General features: G+C 40.6%; 1 protein-coding gene across 6 annotated transcripts in view; it reads right to left on the bottom strand.

The window, feature by feature from the left end:
• AOAH (acyloxyacyl hydrolase) overlaps positions 1-15,541 on the bottom strand; it is a 180,790-nt gene that overhangs the window by 134,206 nt on the left and 31,043 nt on the right. For all 6 annotated transcript variants that reach the window (XM_047763046.1, XM_047763049.1, XM_047763047.1 and 3 more), the window contains one exon: positions 7,411-7,477. In XM_047763046.1, the coding sequence (XP_047619002.1) occupies positions 7,411-7,477 (67 nt within the window). The remainder of the gene's footprint in view (positions 1-7,410; positions 7,478-15,541) is intronic.

Raw genomic sequence — 15,541 nt, 5'->3', positions numbered from 1 at the left:
CCAGGGCCCTGAGCAGTGGGACAGCCTCTCAAAGGGTACTGACATTCTTTCCAGGAGAAGCTACGAATAAAACTGAAAAAGGAAAAATGGCCAGAGGTGTAATTTGATAAGAACAATATTTTAAAGTTTGCTGAAACTTATAGCAAAAAATCTTTATGATAGAGCTTCAAACACCTAAAATTATTTTCCTAGACACAACCTAAAGCATCTCTTTTCCTTTTAAAGTAAATATATTTCTTGACCTTTGACTTTTCCCCCGGGGATGGTGTAAGGACAGTGTTCTTTGAACATTTTAGTTTATATCTAGGTTTGAAGGGGCTAAAACAAACCTTCCATATTCTTTTTCTACCTGGCATCCCTACACTCTTCCTAAACCAAGAAGAATGAGTGTAATGTGCTGCTTCAAATGAAGGAACAAGTCATGTGTGGACTTTTGGCAACTTTTCCAAGTAAATTATTGATTCGAATGCAAACCAAAACAGCAAAAACAAAGAATCCAGAAACAGGTAGGTAATACCTAGAGACTAATCTTGCACAGATTCTAGAAGCTATGGGTTTCTTCCCAGCTCAGATGATCACTTAACTGTGGGGGTGGGTTCCTGGCAACTGGTTTCATACTTCATGTCTTCCGGCCAGCTGACTGGAACTCATTAAACTGCGTTCGAATAGGACCAATCTGATTCTCTCTTAGGGAAATTTGGAACTTCATTCTGGGCTGTTCCAAGGACAGCAGGAGCTAGGATGACTGGGGACTGTAGTGTCATTTCCTGCCATGTGGATAAAGCACTTGGACAGCTAAGTTCAAGGGGTAAACACAACGTGTGCAGACTGTGATCCTGACGGCTTCCCAGTCCGGGTTCCAGTCTCGCTCGGTCTGAGGCCTGGATATTTTCACGCCTTTAAATTCCATGATATGCTCTGGTTCCCTCACAATAAAGAAATCCACTCCACCCTCCTCCACTGCTGCCAACTATTACAACAACTATTTCCACACCGACTACAATCACTACCATCTTTCTTCTCTCCCTGACCCTCTCCTCCTCCCCTTCGTCCTTCCACTTGATAAGCAAAGACAATTTGTTTCTTTTCTATTTATTTACTGAAGGCAGTCACAGCCTAAACATGGGCCAACCCTTGAGAACCACCACTCTTGGTGATGCTTGGCCCCTGTGACTAGGACTTAGATACAAGTCACTGGATCTGCTCCCTGACTTCATTGCTGTTTTTGCTTTATATCCAGGATAACCATTCCATGGACCCTCCATTAGCTTGTCCATACCTCCAAGGGAGTTTTCTACCTGGACATGCAGAATAACAAATGAACTTCTGATACCTTTCTAAAGGTATCAAAAATAAGATGCAAACAAAATAAAACAGAAAAGCAGCCTGGTTTCACTCAGTGTACATAAGCAGCAGTTTTAATGGTTGTTGAACATTAAAGTATCTTTCGCATCTCTGATAATCTTCACTTTGCACTACCAACCAAAAAGTACTAAGAGGGGCCGTGAGAGTTAATTTATATCATGAACCTTCTTGCAGAAAGAACTGCCCCACATTAATATTAATGAAAAGCCCAGTGGACAACGAGGGTCCATCTCAAAGATCATTAAATATTTTTATGTGATCCAGCAACCCCACTCCTGGGCATCTACAGGGAAAAGACGCAAGTTCAAATTTGAAAAGGCACATGCACCCCAGTGTTCACAGCAGCACTATTTACAACAGCCAAGACATAGACGCAACCCAAGTTTCCATCAACAGGTGAATAGATAAAAGAAGACATGGTGTACACACACACACACACACACACACACACATATGTACAATGGAATAAAAATGAAACAATGCCATAAAAAAACAATGAAATAATGCCATTTGCAGTAACATGGAGGGACTGAGAGATTACCATATTAAATAAATGGTAATCAGACCAAGTCAGACAGAGAAAGACAAATATGATATGATATCACTCACAGGTGAATCTAAACAGTACCAATGAACTTATTTACAAAACAGCAACAGACTCACAGACAGACAAGAAATTTATGGTTACCAAAGGGGAAGTGGGAAGGATGAATCAGGAGTATGGGATTTATAGATGCACACCACTATATATAAAACAGATAAATAACCAAGATTTACTGTATAGTGAGGGAGCTATATTCAATATCTCGTAATAACCTATAATGGAAAAGAATTTAAAAAAAGAATATATATATATGAACACACGTATACATATAACTGAATCACTTTGCTGTACACCTGAAACTAACACAATACTATAAATCAAATATACTTCAATAAAAAAAATACTCTGATGGAAGGTGGAGCGGGAGGTAACTTAAAGGTAACTAAGCTGTGGGACAAGCTGTTTGTGACACACAAAGTCCATTACCAAACTAATGTCTACCAAGGGTCAATAAATCAGGAGAGGTGACTGTTTTCACACATCTGTTCTCAACTTAATGGCTCATTTATTTAACTGATGACTGCTGTCTTTGTGGGGATCTGGTAAGTAGTTGACTCAGGAGGGTGATAAATAGGGCTCTGCTTAATCCTTTTTTTTTTTTTCAACCTAAGGCCGATATCCCATCTGTGGCAGTTCAGAACCACCAGAGCCAGCTCATCATGTGGTATCCAAGACCTGTTCTCTTTTCCCTGCAAACAGAGCACAATTCTAAGTGAGTGAACTTGAATGTGGGAGTAGAGGACCCCTCATTCAGAGAGTGAGACTGGTGTTTTCTGATATGAAAAACAAGAGAGGGGAACTGGGCATGGGGTGTCCCTACCAAATCCTCTTAATCGTCAAAATACTGGCACGGAGAAGAAACCCTTCCTTTTGGGACAAGAATAGAAAATGCTGAGTCCAGACAAGTATAAAACCATTAGAATGTGCAAGATGCAAAGAAGTGGCCGAGTAGCACATGTGTGCTTGACCAATCTTGGGACAGAAGGCCTAGGATACACACAATCTGTGAAATCCTCAGGAAATCTCCAAACCCATAATAATCACTCCTATCCAACATGGCTCTCTTCTTCCCAGAGTAGCAAATAAGGCCAAAATGGTCACCCTTCAATTTACTTCCTTTTACTATGTTTACAGATAACAGAGGTGAGGCAGGTGGGGAGGGAAAAGCCTGCACATGTTTGGCAGAGCTAATTATCAAGTTTAATTAGGATCATGGTAGAAGGCCATCAATGCTGATGCCCGTCACCATGAATCAGAAGAAGGGACCAAGGTCAGGGTTAAGTTTGAGCAGGCAGGTGGAGGGATCACCTATGCCAGGGAGCAAGGACAGGGCCTTTCACACATGGAAGCTCTCAAACTTAGACCTTTGACATCACTTTCAAAGGAGGGTTTATACATTAATATATAGTCACAGAGATCCGCTCACAGCATTGAAAGCAGCAGCTCTCCCTCCTCATACAGCTTCATGCTTGTGTCCCACTTCTGGCCCACACTCTTTAGGATGTACTACGAATTTAATCACTTCTATAAATCTTGTCAGTATCTGGTGACTAGCTCAGTTAAGCTACTTTATATTTTTGCTGTTTAAAAATACATTATTGGAGTTCCCGTCGTGGCTCAGTGGAAACAAATCCAACTCGGAACCATGAGGTTGTGGGTTCGATCCCTGGCCTCGCTCAGTGGGTGAAGAATCTGGTGTTGCCATGAGCTGTGATGTAGGTCACAGACATGGCTCGGATCCTGCACTGCGGTAGCTGTGGTGTAGGCTGGCAGCTGTAGCTCCGATTCAACCCCTAGCCTGGGAACCTCCACATGCTGCAGGTGCAGCCCTAAAAAGCCAAAAAAAAAAAAAAATTACACATGTTTAAGGTGTGTCATAATTGTTATAAACCCTGTTTTGCATTTTTCTTCCAAAAATGTTGAGGCCTCTCCTGATCTCAGAGCTCCTAAGTTTGGAATACAAGAATTTATGATTTAGAACAAAAATAGTTAGCATGAAGCCAGGTGAGAGGAATAAAAGAGCAGCATCAGGTTTGCCATGGCAAGATTGGAACAACAGAGGTCAAGACCAGGAGGACCCAGCACGCAGTCCCGGGCCAGGCTTGGCTGCTCCTGGAAGGGGCCCTGGCTGACCCAGGGCCTTGAGGGAGTAAATGCCTGAACGCTCAGGCATCCCATGTCCTAACAACATCCTGTGGTTCGCCTGTGGGTAGCAAATGCAATGGCTGAATAATTAGTCCATGAATCACTGAGAATTGACTGGTGCGAAATAATGAGGAGGGATGCCTTCTGGGTTAGCAAACACATTTAATACTGGAAGCCTGGAATTCAGGTAAAACTAAATCACGGGGTTGTCAGTTTTAGGGCTGACATCAACCCGGAACTGTACGTGATTGATTAAAACAAGCTGTTCGGAAAGGATACCCTAACAAGAGAAATTTCTACCAGCCAACAATTAATATGGGTCCTGGAAAATTACACACAAACAAAACTCATAGTGGACAGGACGTCCAAGGGGGATCATTTATGACACCTGTCTTTCTTCAAAGTGGCCTCCCCCATACTAATGAGAATCAGTCATCTTCTAACTTTGAGTCACCTCAAAGAAACCCTCCCCGCCCGAGCTACTCGAGGAATGGCCCTCTTTCAGGGGCTTGCAGGGCCCATTCTTCCTCAACACCTTTGTCCATTTATAGTCATTCGAGGTTGAGACAGTCTCTTGCTGCACCGAGTACGTGTCTGTCCTCTCTTTGAACCCATGCTTAACTGGCTCTTGCACTCCGGGCCCTCCAGCCCGGAGCTACAGAAGAGCAGTGGGTCTCCCAGTGAACCCAGGCCACTTCCCTTTTACTCCCAGCACAGCTGGTAGCTGATCTCTGCACCCCTTGTCGGTACCTGCGTGTACTGCCCTCTTTGGATTCTCTGACTCTTTTCCATTTAGCTCTCTGGTTTCCCAACAGAGGCTCAGGAAAACCTTTCTGGCTAATCTGACATTTTCCCCAGAGTACCTGGCTCAGACTAGGTGATAAAAAGATTCACTGAATAGGCTAAAAATTTTTTTTTCCCAGTGTTCATATTTTCAAGTAATTTGATTGGGAGCAGTCTAGTCATTGTTCCTCTACAGTGATAATTTTGTTTTTTTAAAGAATTAATTTTTTTGGCCGCACCCACGGCATGTGGAAATTCACAGGCCAGGAATTGAACCAGTGCTATAGCAGCAACCTGAGCCACTGCAGTGACAATGTTGGATCCTTAAACTGATGTGCCACAAAGGAACTCCAAGAATTAATCAATTTAATAAATGTTCATCAAAGGCTTTCTATGTTCAAGTATTACACCAAGCCCTGGAGATACAAAGACCCCTCCCTGCCTTCCTTTCCTTCCTTTCTTCCTTTTTTCCACATATTCAGTATTTTGCTAAGTACCTAGAGATACAAAGATGAATAAAATGTAGCCTTAGCTCTTGGAAGTCTTTCAATCTAGTTAGTAACTCAGAAAAGAAAACAAGAATTAAATTAAAAGCAGATATGGTAAGTGCTGTGCTAGGGGGTTTGTACAGATACAAAGAGTGTGTGTGTGTGTGCATGCACACGTGTGTGTGTGTGTATTGGGGGTATTTATCTCAGCCTAGAGAGGGTCGGGAAAGCTTCCAGAGGAAGTGACACTAGAGTTGAGGTCCAAAGAAGTGGGATTTGTTTGGGGTAGAGGTCTTGGATGTGCCAAGCCGAGGGAACATCTCATATAAAAGTCCTGAGGCAAAAACTTTCTGGTGCGTGGGGAGAGTCGCAAGTGGTTTGGAGCATGGTGTGCTGTGGAAAAGCCAGGGGCGAGTCTGAAAATGTCCTCAGGGACCCATTCATAAAGAGCATTGTGTAGGGGGCTACAAAATTCTGCAAAGGGTGTGAAAACGTTTCTGTTGGAGATGGCCATATTAATTCTGCATTAAAAAGCCCTGTAGCCAGGTATAATGTGGATTATGGACTTGCAGGGCGACAGGCAATCCTGCGGGCCTGGGGTCCAGGTAGGAGGCAATGACAATAAGAGAGGTGGGAGTGAAAATGACAGGGTCCCCGTGTTCCAAACACTCCCAGTACGAGGCCCGTGAGATACCACTGAGCACAGAGACTGAGGTCAACAGGGAGAGAGGCAAGTGCACAGCTCCACAGAGCACGGATCATCTCTCCCGTCTGTGTGATTGTAAATTCCCTCTGCCTTTAGAAATCTGTAACTCCAGGCTATTCTGTTGTGCGATACTCTGCTCTGAGGCTAATGGCATATAAAAGAGGAGCCGTGTAAGCACAGTTCATGGCAGCACAATTCACAAGAGAGGAAATCAGAAAACAACCCAAATACCCATCAATGGGAGAGTGAAGAAAAAGACGCTTATAGAGACAACAGTGGAAATACTCTGCAGTCGGAGTATGCACTACAGCAGTGACACAAATCTACGGATGGCTCTCAGACATACAAATAAAGTGGCAGTTCCCCAAAGATTAGGAACAATGTGACACCCTCTTCATAAAATAAAGAAGTAACTAAAAATTCAAAGTATGCTTTAAGGAATACATATATAATAAGTATATTATTAATCATAAAGGTTTTAAAATATTTATTGTATTATCACATTATTTTATGATTATAATTTATTATATTAATATAATAAACATGTATAACAAAGCTATAGAAAAAGAAAAGCAAGAGAAGGATGAACATGGGATTTATGACTCAGGTAGCGAAAAGCGTGAGAATGAAGGGAAGGACTGTCTGGTTAGGGCAGGTTATTGTCAAGGTCCTAGACTTTGCCTTGGGTGGTAGGTCTGACAGCTAATTACATAGTTCAAAGTAACTAGGGAAATAATTGAATAAGAAATATAAGAAATCCATGTATGGATCCTTAATGAGAAAGTTCCATAAACTGGAATATGATTTATCTGATCCAGTGTCCTGAGCTCAAAAAAAAGACAAAGGAAAGGAAGCAGACAGAAAGCGGTAATGGCACATGTGCAGGATACTGAGGGGTGGGGGCGGGGGCTGGGGAAGAAGGGAGGCCAGAAAACCAGCCAGTAGGAGAGAAGGGAAGAACCTGAGAAGCAGTTGGCCTGAGAACCCAGGATGGGGAGTAGGGAAAGGATGGGGCAAGTTGGGGATCTCAGGACAAAGGGTCAAATGCCTATATCCAGCCATCATTCACTAGCACCATTTGTGAAATTCTTTTTGAAAGGCTCTTAGAGAGAAACTGAGCCAGGTAAGGGAGCCTTTGCCTAGGGTGACAAAAGATCTGAGTCAGGTTTGAATTTTCCACTCTTAACAAGAACCAGATACCACACACGGCCTTGTCCATTAAGCACATCCTACTGCGAGCGGAGCCAGCCACCTTCCGGTTTTCCTGCTTCCCCCTATGTCCCAGCAAGGGAATCAGATTAAAGTGCTGGCATACTCACAGTTTAATGATGTCTGGTCCAAACATGCGCACCACTACATAGCAGGTGGTCTTCAAGAACAGTTTTTCTAAGAAAGATAAAGAAGGAGAAATAGATTTTTGATTATGATGAATTTAACACATGGGTTGATAATCATCTTTACTAGCAACTGAAACTGAGAGCTTAATTTATAATTAACTCAAATGATTAATGACAAGGGTTTGGAAGAAATGTTACAGTTAATGTATCCATTAAAATAGCATTTCCATCTCAGGTTTATGTAAATGCCACTTTGTTTACTGTACATGCTAAAGACCACTGGTTCATTATAAAAATATAGTTATATTCTGGAGTCTCCTTTTCTCTTGTAAAGCAGGGAACAGCTGAGGTTCTCATTTGTTGATGATGATGGAAACAGCATTTGCTTTAAAGTAGTTAATCTGAAATACAGCTTTGTTAAAAATATTCTTCTGAGAGTTCCCATTGTGGCTCTGCTGGTTAATAATCCAGGTGAGTCTCCGTGAGGATGTGGGTTAGATTTCTGGCCTCACTCAGTGGATTTAGGATCCAGCATAGGTCACAGATATGACTTGGATCCTGCATTGCTATGGCTGTGGCTTAGGCTGGCAGCTTCAGCTCCCATTTGACCCCTAGCCTGGGAACTTCCATATGCTGCAGGTATGGCCTTAAAAAGGAAAAAAAAAAAAAAAATCTTCTGTGGTGTCCATTTGGGAAAAAAAAGACTTTACCTTAGCTATTTAGTCTTGACTTTGGTGTTCCATAGATCAAAGGATACTAATTGTTACAGATGCCTCTGCACCGCCATCCACACCAAAGGACATAGGCAGATAGACACACACACACACACACACACACACACACACACACACACTCTCATGCAAACCCACTAACTAAACCTGCTCCTTCCTCCTGCCCTCTCCTCTTACAAGAGTAGAGGAAGGCCTTGTGCAGTGATCTTTTGCACAACGCAGCTTGTTGACTCTCTGGTTCTGTTTCTCTTGTCTGTCCGTTTACTGTGGAACACTGGCAATTCCACGCAGGACTTTAGCGTGGTTAGGACAGATGGGCTGTCCTGGGGAGAGATGGGAAACCCTCCCTGAGAAGAATTCATCCTGTCATACTTGTCTCAAACTGGGCTACCAGTTGCTTGGAGGTCGGGCAGAGGAACAGCAGGATAAATATGGAAACTTTCTCTGGTACTTACTCAAAGGTAAATAATATCACTTTCACATTAAATAAATAATTTCATGGGACTTTTTTTACAATAAAACATGAGACTTCCACACATTATGCTTCTGAAGTAGGAACTTAAAGCCAATCCCACATTACTACTGACCTTACAGAAACAAAAAGAACCATGAGGAAATACTATGACATCTGCACATCCAAGGCATTTATTACATCTGTATGGCAGCAAATTAGATCACTTAGATGAAATGGACAAATTCCTAGAAAGACAAACTGTCAAAACTGACTCAAGAATAAATAGACAATCTGAATAGACTTATAACAAGAGATTGAGTTAGTAATCAAAAGCTTCCCACAAAGAAAAGCTCAGGACCAGAAAGTTTTGGTGAATTGTACTAAACACTTTTTTGGTTTTGTTTTTTCATTAAAGTATAGTTGGTTTACAATGTTCCTTCAATTTCTGCTGTACAGCAAAGTGACTCAGCACACACACACACACACACACACACACTCTATTTTCTCCATACTCTCTTCTATCATTTTCTAACACAAGAGACTGGATACACTTCCCTATGCTGTACAGTAGGACCCCTTACTTATCCATTATAAACGTAATAATTTGCATCTACCAACCAAAGCATCTGACTAGATATTCTTCAAAGAAGTTATATAAATGGCCAATAAGCACAAGAAAAGATGGTTAACACCATTAGCTATTAAAGGAAACGTGAGTCAAAACCACAGTGAGATACTACTTCACACCCACTATGATATGCTGGAATAAAAATGACAGATAGATGAATGGATTAAGAAGATGTGGTACCTATATACAATACTACTCAGCCACAAAAAGAACAAAATAATGCCATTTGCAGCAACATGGATGCAACCAGAGATTCTCATACTAAGTGAAGGGAGTCAGAAAGCGAAAGACAAATACCATATGATATCACCCATTTGTGGAATCTAAAATATGGCACAAATGAACATATCTACAAAACAGACTCACAGACACAGAGAGCAGACTTATGGTTGCCAAGGGGGAGGGGAAGGGAGTGGGATGGACTGGGAGTTTATGGTTAGTCGATGTAAATGATTACATTTAGAATGAAGATGCAGTGAGGTTCTACTGTATGGCACAGGGAACTATAACCAGTCTCTTGGGCTAGACCATGATGGAAGAAAAAGAAAAAAAATATATATATATATGAAAAAGAATATATATAAGAAAAAGAATATATATATATATATATATATATATATATATATATATGACTGGATCTCTTAGCTGTACAGCAGAAATTGGCACACCATTGAAAATCAACTAACTGCAATAAAAATAAAAAATCTGAAAAAATGACAGATAATAACAAGTACTGATAAGAATGCGGAGAAAACAGAACCCTCATATTCTGCTGGTGGGACTATAAAACAGCAGAGCCAACTTTGGGCAACATTCTGACAGTTCCTCAAATGGTTTACTATAGAGTTACTGTGTTAGCCAATAAAACCATTCCAGAATTACCCTTGAAGGAATGCAAATACACATCATACAAGAACTTATACATGACTATTCATAACAGAACTATATAAAATAGCCAAGAAGCAGAAACGGCTCAACCCAAATGTCCATTAACCAAACAACAAAATATCATTCAGCTATAAAGAGGAATGACTTTCTGATACAAGTTACAACATGCACGAGCTGGCATACTTCATGTGAAGTGAAAGTACCTGTATGATAACATTTATATGAAATGCCCACAATAGGCAAATTCACAGGGGCAGAAAGTCGATTTAGTGGTTGGTTAGGTCTGGGAAGAACAGTTGTTTGGGAGGTGAGAGCTGATCGGGGGGCTTTTTGGCATAATGAAAATGTCCTTAAATATGGTGAGGATGGGGGTACAACTCTGTGAATATACTAAAAGTCACTGAATAATGCACTTTAAATGAGTGAATTGTATGGCATGTGCATTAAACCTCAATACAACCATAATAAAATAAAAACAGCACTCCTTGGGTGCTCCTTGCCGCCTCAGGAAGCTCTGATGTCCCAGGACTCAGAGACCTGGGTTTCGGCACTGGCTACCTGCCTTCTGACCTTGGTCAGCCTGCTTTCCCTTCTGGGCTTCAATTTTCTTATCTGAAAAACGTAGGAGTGAGATTCAGTCCCCTTCACTACACCGTCTTGGAATCTTGGAGGATTATGTAACAGACATTCAAAATTAGGTGAACTTCAAAGCACTTTGGAAATGAGTTTCCAGGATTGTTTATGTAGAAATAGTTTAGCCGAGAGCAGAGCAATTTAAAAATTGACACTAGGGTGTTCTTTAAGATACCTGCAGGGCTGCCTGAAAGGCAGAGAACATTTTTCTTCTTTCCGATAAAAAAAAGAGGTGTTTTCAAGTGTCTTATTTTTTTGAGAACCTTGTTTTGCTCGAGTTGAATTGAATGGCAGCACAATTCTCCTCACACTCTGAGCAGGACTGTCTGGTGGTTGTGAGTAACAGGCTCCTGCAGTGACGGCTAACGTGGGACATGAGATGGGCCTCTGAGAGCTGAACAGAAGGGTGCAGAGCAGAGAGAGGCAAAGTGTCAAGAAAAAGCCAGCTGAGCCTCGGCAGCAGCTATCAGATGGTAACTTGTTATTGTTCCAGCTAAAGAAAAGGCTGGCACTAACATGTTGCCAGTAACCGATCTGAGGGTAAGATGGATACAGTTAAACTGTGCCTGTGCCCAGGACCAACGCAAGAGCATTTAACTGCTACAGAATCAAAAGGACTTGGAACTGCACAGGGAAAGAACTATGGCCATTCCCAAAGGCAAAGGACGGTCAAAAAGGGACAAGTGCACAGTCACCATACTGTACGTGTACCCATGTGTGTGTGTGGAAGTAAAACGAGGACATTCCAGGTTGTAGGCCACATTTATGTTTACCACGACTTCTTTTCTCCTAAGAAGCTTTTGAAGGAGGGTTTCTTTGTACTCTCATTCTATGGGGAGGAACTTTGAGGTTTAGAGAGCTCAAGGCTTGCCCAAGACCACAGCGGTTGAGGAAGACATTAAAATCTTTCGCTCCAAAAGCCCATGTTATTTGCAGTATGCAGTGTGATGTACTTAGGACATTTTATTTGATGCCTCTTCTACCTTAGAAATACCTGGTATACACGAACCACTGATTAGAAATTGGAAGCACAGTGAGATGAACTGACCGCCGAGATAGCTTTGTGGTGTCTGTTCTAGGCTGCATGTGGATTTTCAGAACCTACAGGATATGAAGAGGATTGCCTTCCGCATTTTAAGTCTACATGAGTTTTTAACGACCATGCTCCACAGAGATAAGATATCTGCAGAGGTGACTTAAGAAAGTGAAGTTCTAGCAAGACTCCGAGGGCATATGAGCCTGCCGACCTCTAGTGAGAATGAGTTCATTAATCATTTTTTTCCATTAACAATTCTGAGATTTGTCCAAGGTATTCACTAATGAGAGCCAGAGGCAAGAGCAGAAGGTCAGAAATACTTCACACAATTTGAAAAAACTGTCTTCCCAGTCACAGGAGAGGCCAACATGATTTACTGAGTATTTATTCTCAAGAATGTTGCTTGCATGCTTTCTCGGTTAAGGTTATGTTTTGTGTACTTGTTTAGCTCTGGAGGTAAAAGTGGTACTATTTAAAAATAATTGTTAAAATAGTAACTGTATGTTCATGTGCATAATGACTTTTCCCCTCTCCCATTCTCCTGGTTCACCAGGCAGAAGGCAATACTGGGCGCATGCAGGCACTGGTTTCTAGAAGGAAAAGTCTTTAGCCAAGGGTCAGGTCAGACTGTCTCCATTGCCCTGTACAATTCATGTGACCATTGTATGCATTCTTCCATGTCCCCAAAATGGAAACGGTAATGCCCATCTCGCCTTTATGTCTGTCAAGCGGAAGAGCTTTTAATCTGAACTGAGTGCTTTATTTCCATCTAGATGTAAACATAATTAATAAAATGAAAATAACCCCAAGTAGCCTTATTAATCCTTTCTTTGAAAGTCCTCCAATTAAAAGGGAACCCACCACCGAAAACTGAAATACCTTCTTTGCTTCCCATGATAAAGTGCCAACTATGATTTTACCAGAATCTGACTTTCAGCCTCTGATTTTACCCCAGCAGACTCTGAAATTTTTTGTTATGAATTAGGAGTAGCCAAGATAGAACCCCAAATACCAGCAATCTTAGTTCATGTTGATTTATATTTTGCTAGTACATTAGGACAGGATAATCTGAGAAATAGGATTTTTACTCAGACTTTCATCTTTGAACAATACAACTTTGCCTAAAAAGAGAAAATTAAACTCTAGGTACAAATGGTGACATCTGTCAGTGTGGTCTATTACACAGGAAATGACAACCTACCCAAACAAGTCTTAATGATAATTATGACTATTTAATTTTTTCCCTTTTTGTAAAATAGTAATATTTTCTTCTAATTCAGAGATGTGAAAATATAAAGTAAGGTTTATAACAGACTTTGAATGTCCAAGATAGGAGGATGGAGAAATAAAATATGGAACATTTATATGGTGAAGGACTATAAAACATAGTAGCTCTAAACATGTCTTAACATGTTTAAATCTCCAAGACTATGATGAGTGAAAAGCACAGCTTGCAGAGCTGTATGTACAGCAGACACTGCTATAAAACTAAAGTTCCCACAAGGGAGGACTATGGAAAGATGATGGTAGAGGCAGCAGAGTTTTGGAATTTCTTTGAATTTCTACCAAAAGAAAAAAAAAAAAAAAGAGCTTCTGGATAGGAAAAACAAATCCCATGGACAATAGTTACAACAAAACGAGGTATCCCTATGAGCCCCAAAATACACATACAATTCAGGTAACAATAAAGCATTTACGACCACGAGACCTGTGGATTATCAACGTCATTGGGGAGAAAATAAAGAGAAGCCAGAGGATGAACAGGAGAATTCCCTAAGTAGCCCGGAGGTACTGATGACAAAGTACTGTGGACCAACTAGGAACATCAGCTGAAACAGGGACTGGTTTTGCCCACTGCAATAGCAGATGAGTGCAAAGGATTCAAAGTTAGAAGGACTAAGGGGCTTGAGTGGTCAGGCATCTAGAAATTCTAGAAACTGATCTACCAGAAATCCTTTCCAGGATAGGGCACACACTGAGGAGAAGCTGCTGGGTTTGGGGTCAAAATTGAGCTGGATAGAAGCAAAGAAAAGAGAAAGTCCAGATCAAAGTGGGCAGAGGGGCAGAATCAGAAAATCTCAGGATGCAAGCAGCCATGAGTTTTTTTAACTTATTTTTTAACACTATACAAAGGCAATAGTGTTCTTTGCATTTGGAAAAGCTACCCTGAACCATTTCTCTTTCTAAGAGTTTTTGAAAACTAATTTTACATAAAAATGAGCAACAGAAATGTATCTAGGTCAACTCCCATACAAAGTTATTATAAGAAAAAAAAAAAAGAATAAGGAACAGAATCACATCCTTACAGATAGCAAAAGCATGCCAGAAAGTCATGCCAAAAAATGGATTAAAACATAACAGCATTTCCAAATGAGCTGAGAAGCACTAATAAAACGATATGAGACATGAAAGAACAACGGAAATCAGAATTGGAAAAACTCAGACATGGAATAAAAGAACTCAGGGAAGAATACAAGATTATAAAAGAAATGAAGTCTAAATTAGAATGAACACAAGAAGGGGATACAACAGATGATGTCTTAAGAGAAATAGAACATGTAAAAGAGGAAAACCTTCAAGACAAAAAAGAAATGAGGTGATAAAAAGTATTTATTCAAGAGACAGGCGAAACCATGAATATGGGCAAAGAAGATTTAAAATATGGATACTAGAAATCCCTGAAGAAAACCAAATCAAGGAAATGAAACAAATACCAAAAACCTTCCTGAAATTATAAAAAACAGCTTTTGAAACCACATATTGAAAGGAGCACATCACATTCCTGAGAACATCAATATACAACAACTGACACCAAGGCATCGTCTAGTTAGAGACTCAATTTTGTAGAAGAAAAGAAATCCTTTGAACTAGGCAAAAACATCAAGTCACTTATAAGGAAAAGAAAATTAGTTACCATTAGGCTTTTTAATAACATATTCAAAACACTCAGGGAAAGAAATTGTGCCAAGGATTTTTAGGTCCAGAAAAACACTGTCTTTTAAGTAGAAAAGGTAAGCCGACTTGTTATCAGCATGCAAGAATTCAGGGAATATTGTTCCTGTGAATCCTTCCTGAGGAAAGAACAACAACAACTCAGCTAGAGGGACATCTGCCTAAGGGCTGCTGGTCCACACCAATCATCCAGTTGCTGATGGAACTATAAATGAAGGTGAAAAGGGAATGTATACATTGTATGTAATGACCCTATGCTCTAACAATATAGTAAAAAGGGTGGAGAAATGGGAAAGGTATATTCAAAAAACAATTTTAACTGCTCTCAATGATTATAAAATACACTAACAATAGCAGTGTTAGAACTGGCATACTGAGACGGTTGTATGAAGGATAGGTGAATAAGTAATTACGGGTATTTTAATTCTATCAGTCCCCTCATCCTTGAGAAGTAGGACTTGGAATGTGGAAAGGAGAGAGCGCTCTGACACAGAAGAAACTAAGAAAAGAAATCCTGCAATCCTGATTTGAAGCGTCAGTATGATATCATTAGATATTTTATTTTAATATATTTAAATGTATGTAAGTATATTTTCTATCAATGTCAACTGAAGCAGCCTAGAAAGAATGACCAACTCAGTGGCAATGACATTCCGATGCACCCAGATTGTGGTCTTAATACTACTTCCCACTAAAACAAACCAAAACTTCTAAGGGAAATGACTGATTTCAAGCCTGGGGTTGGAAATACACAAGACAGGCTGGAACGGCTCGTCATACCAGTTAGTGGG

The sequence above is a fragment of the Phacochoerus africanus genome, chromosome 16, assembly GCF_016906955.1.
Source record: "Phacochoerus africanus isolate WHEZ1 chromosome 16, ROS_Pafr_v1, whole genome shotgun sequence".
NCBI classification, from domain to species: domain Eukaryota; kingdom Metazoa; phylum Chordata; class Mammalia; order Artiodactyla; family Suidae; genus Phacochoerus; species Phacochoerus africanus.
The sequence above is the reverse complement of the archived record's forward strand: the minus strand, read 5'-3'. Positions and strand labels throughout refer to the sequence as shown.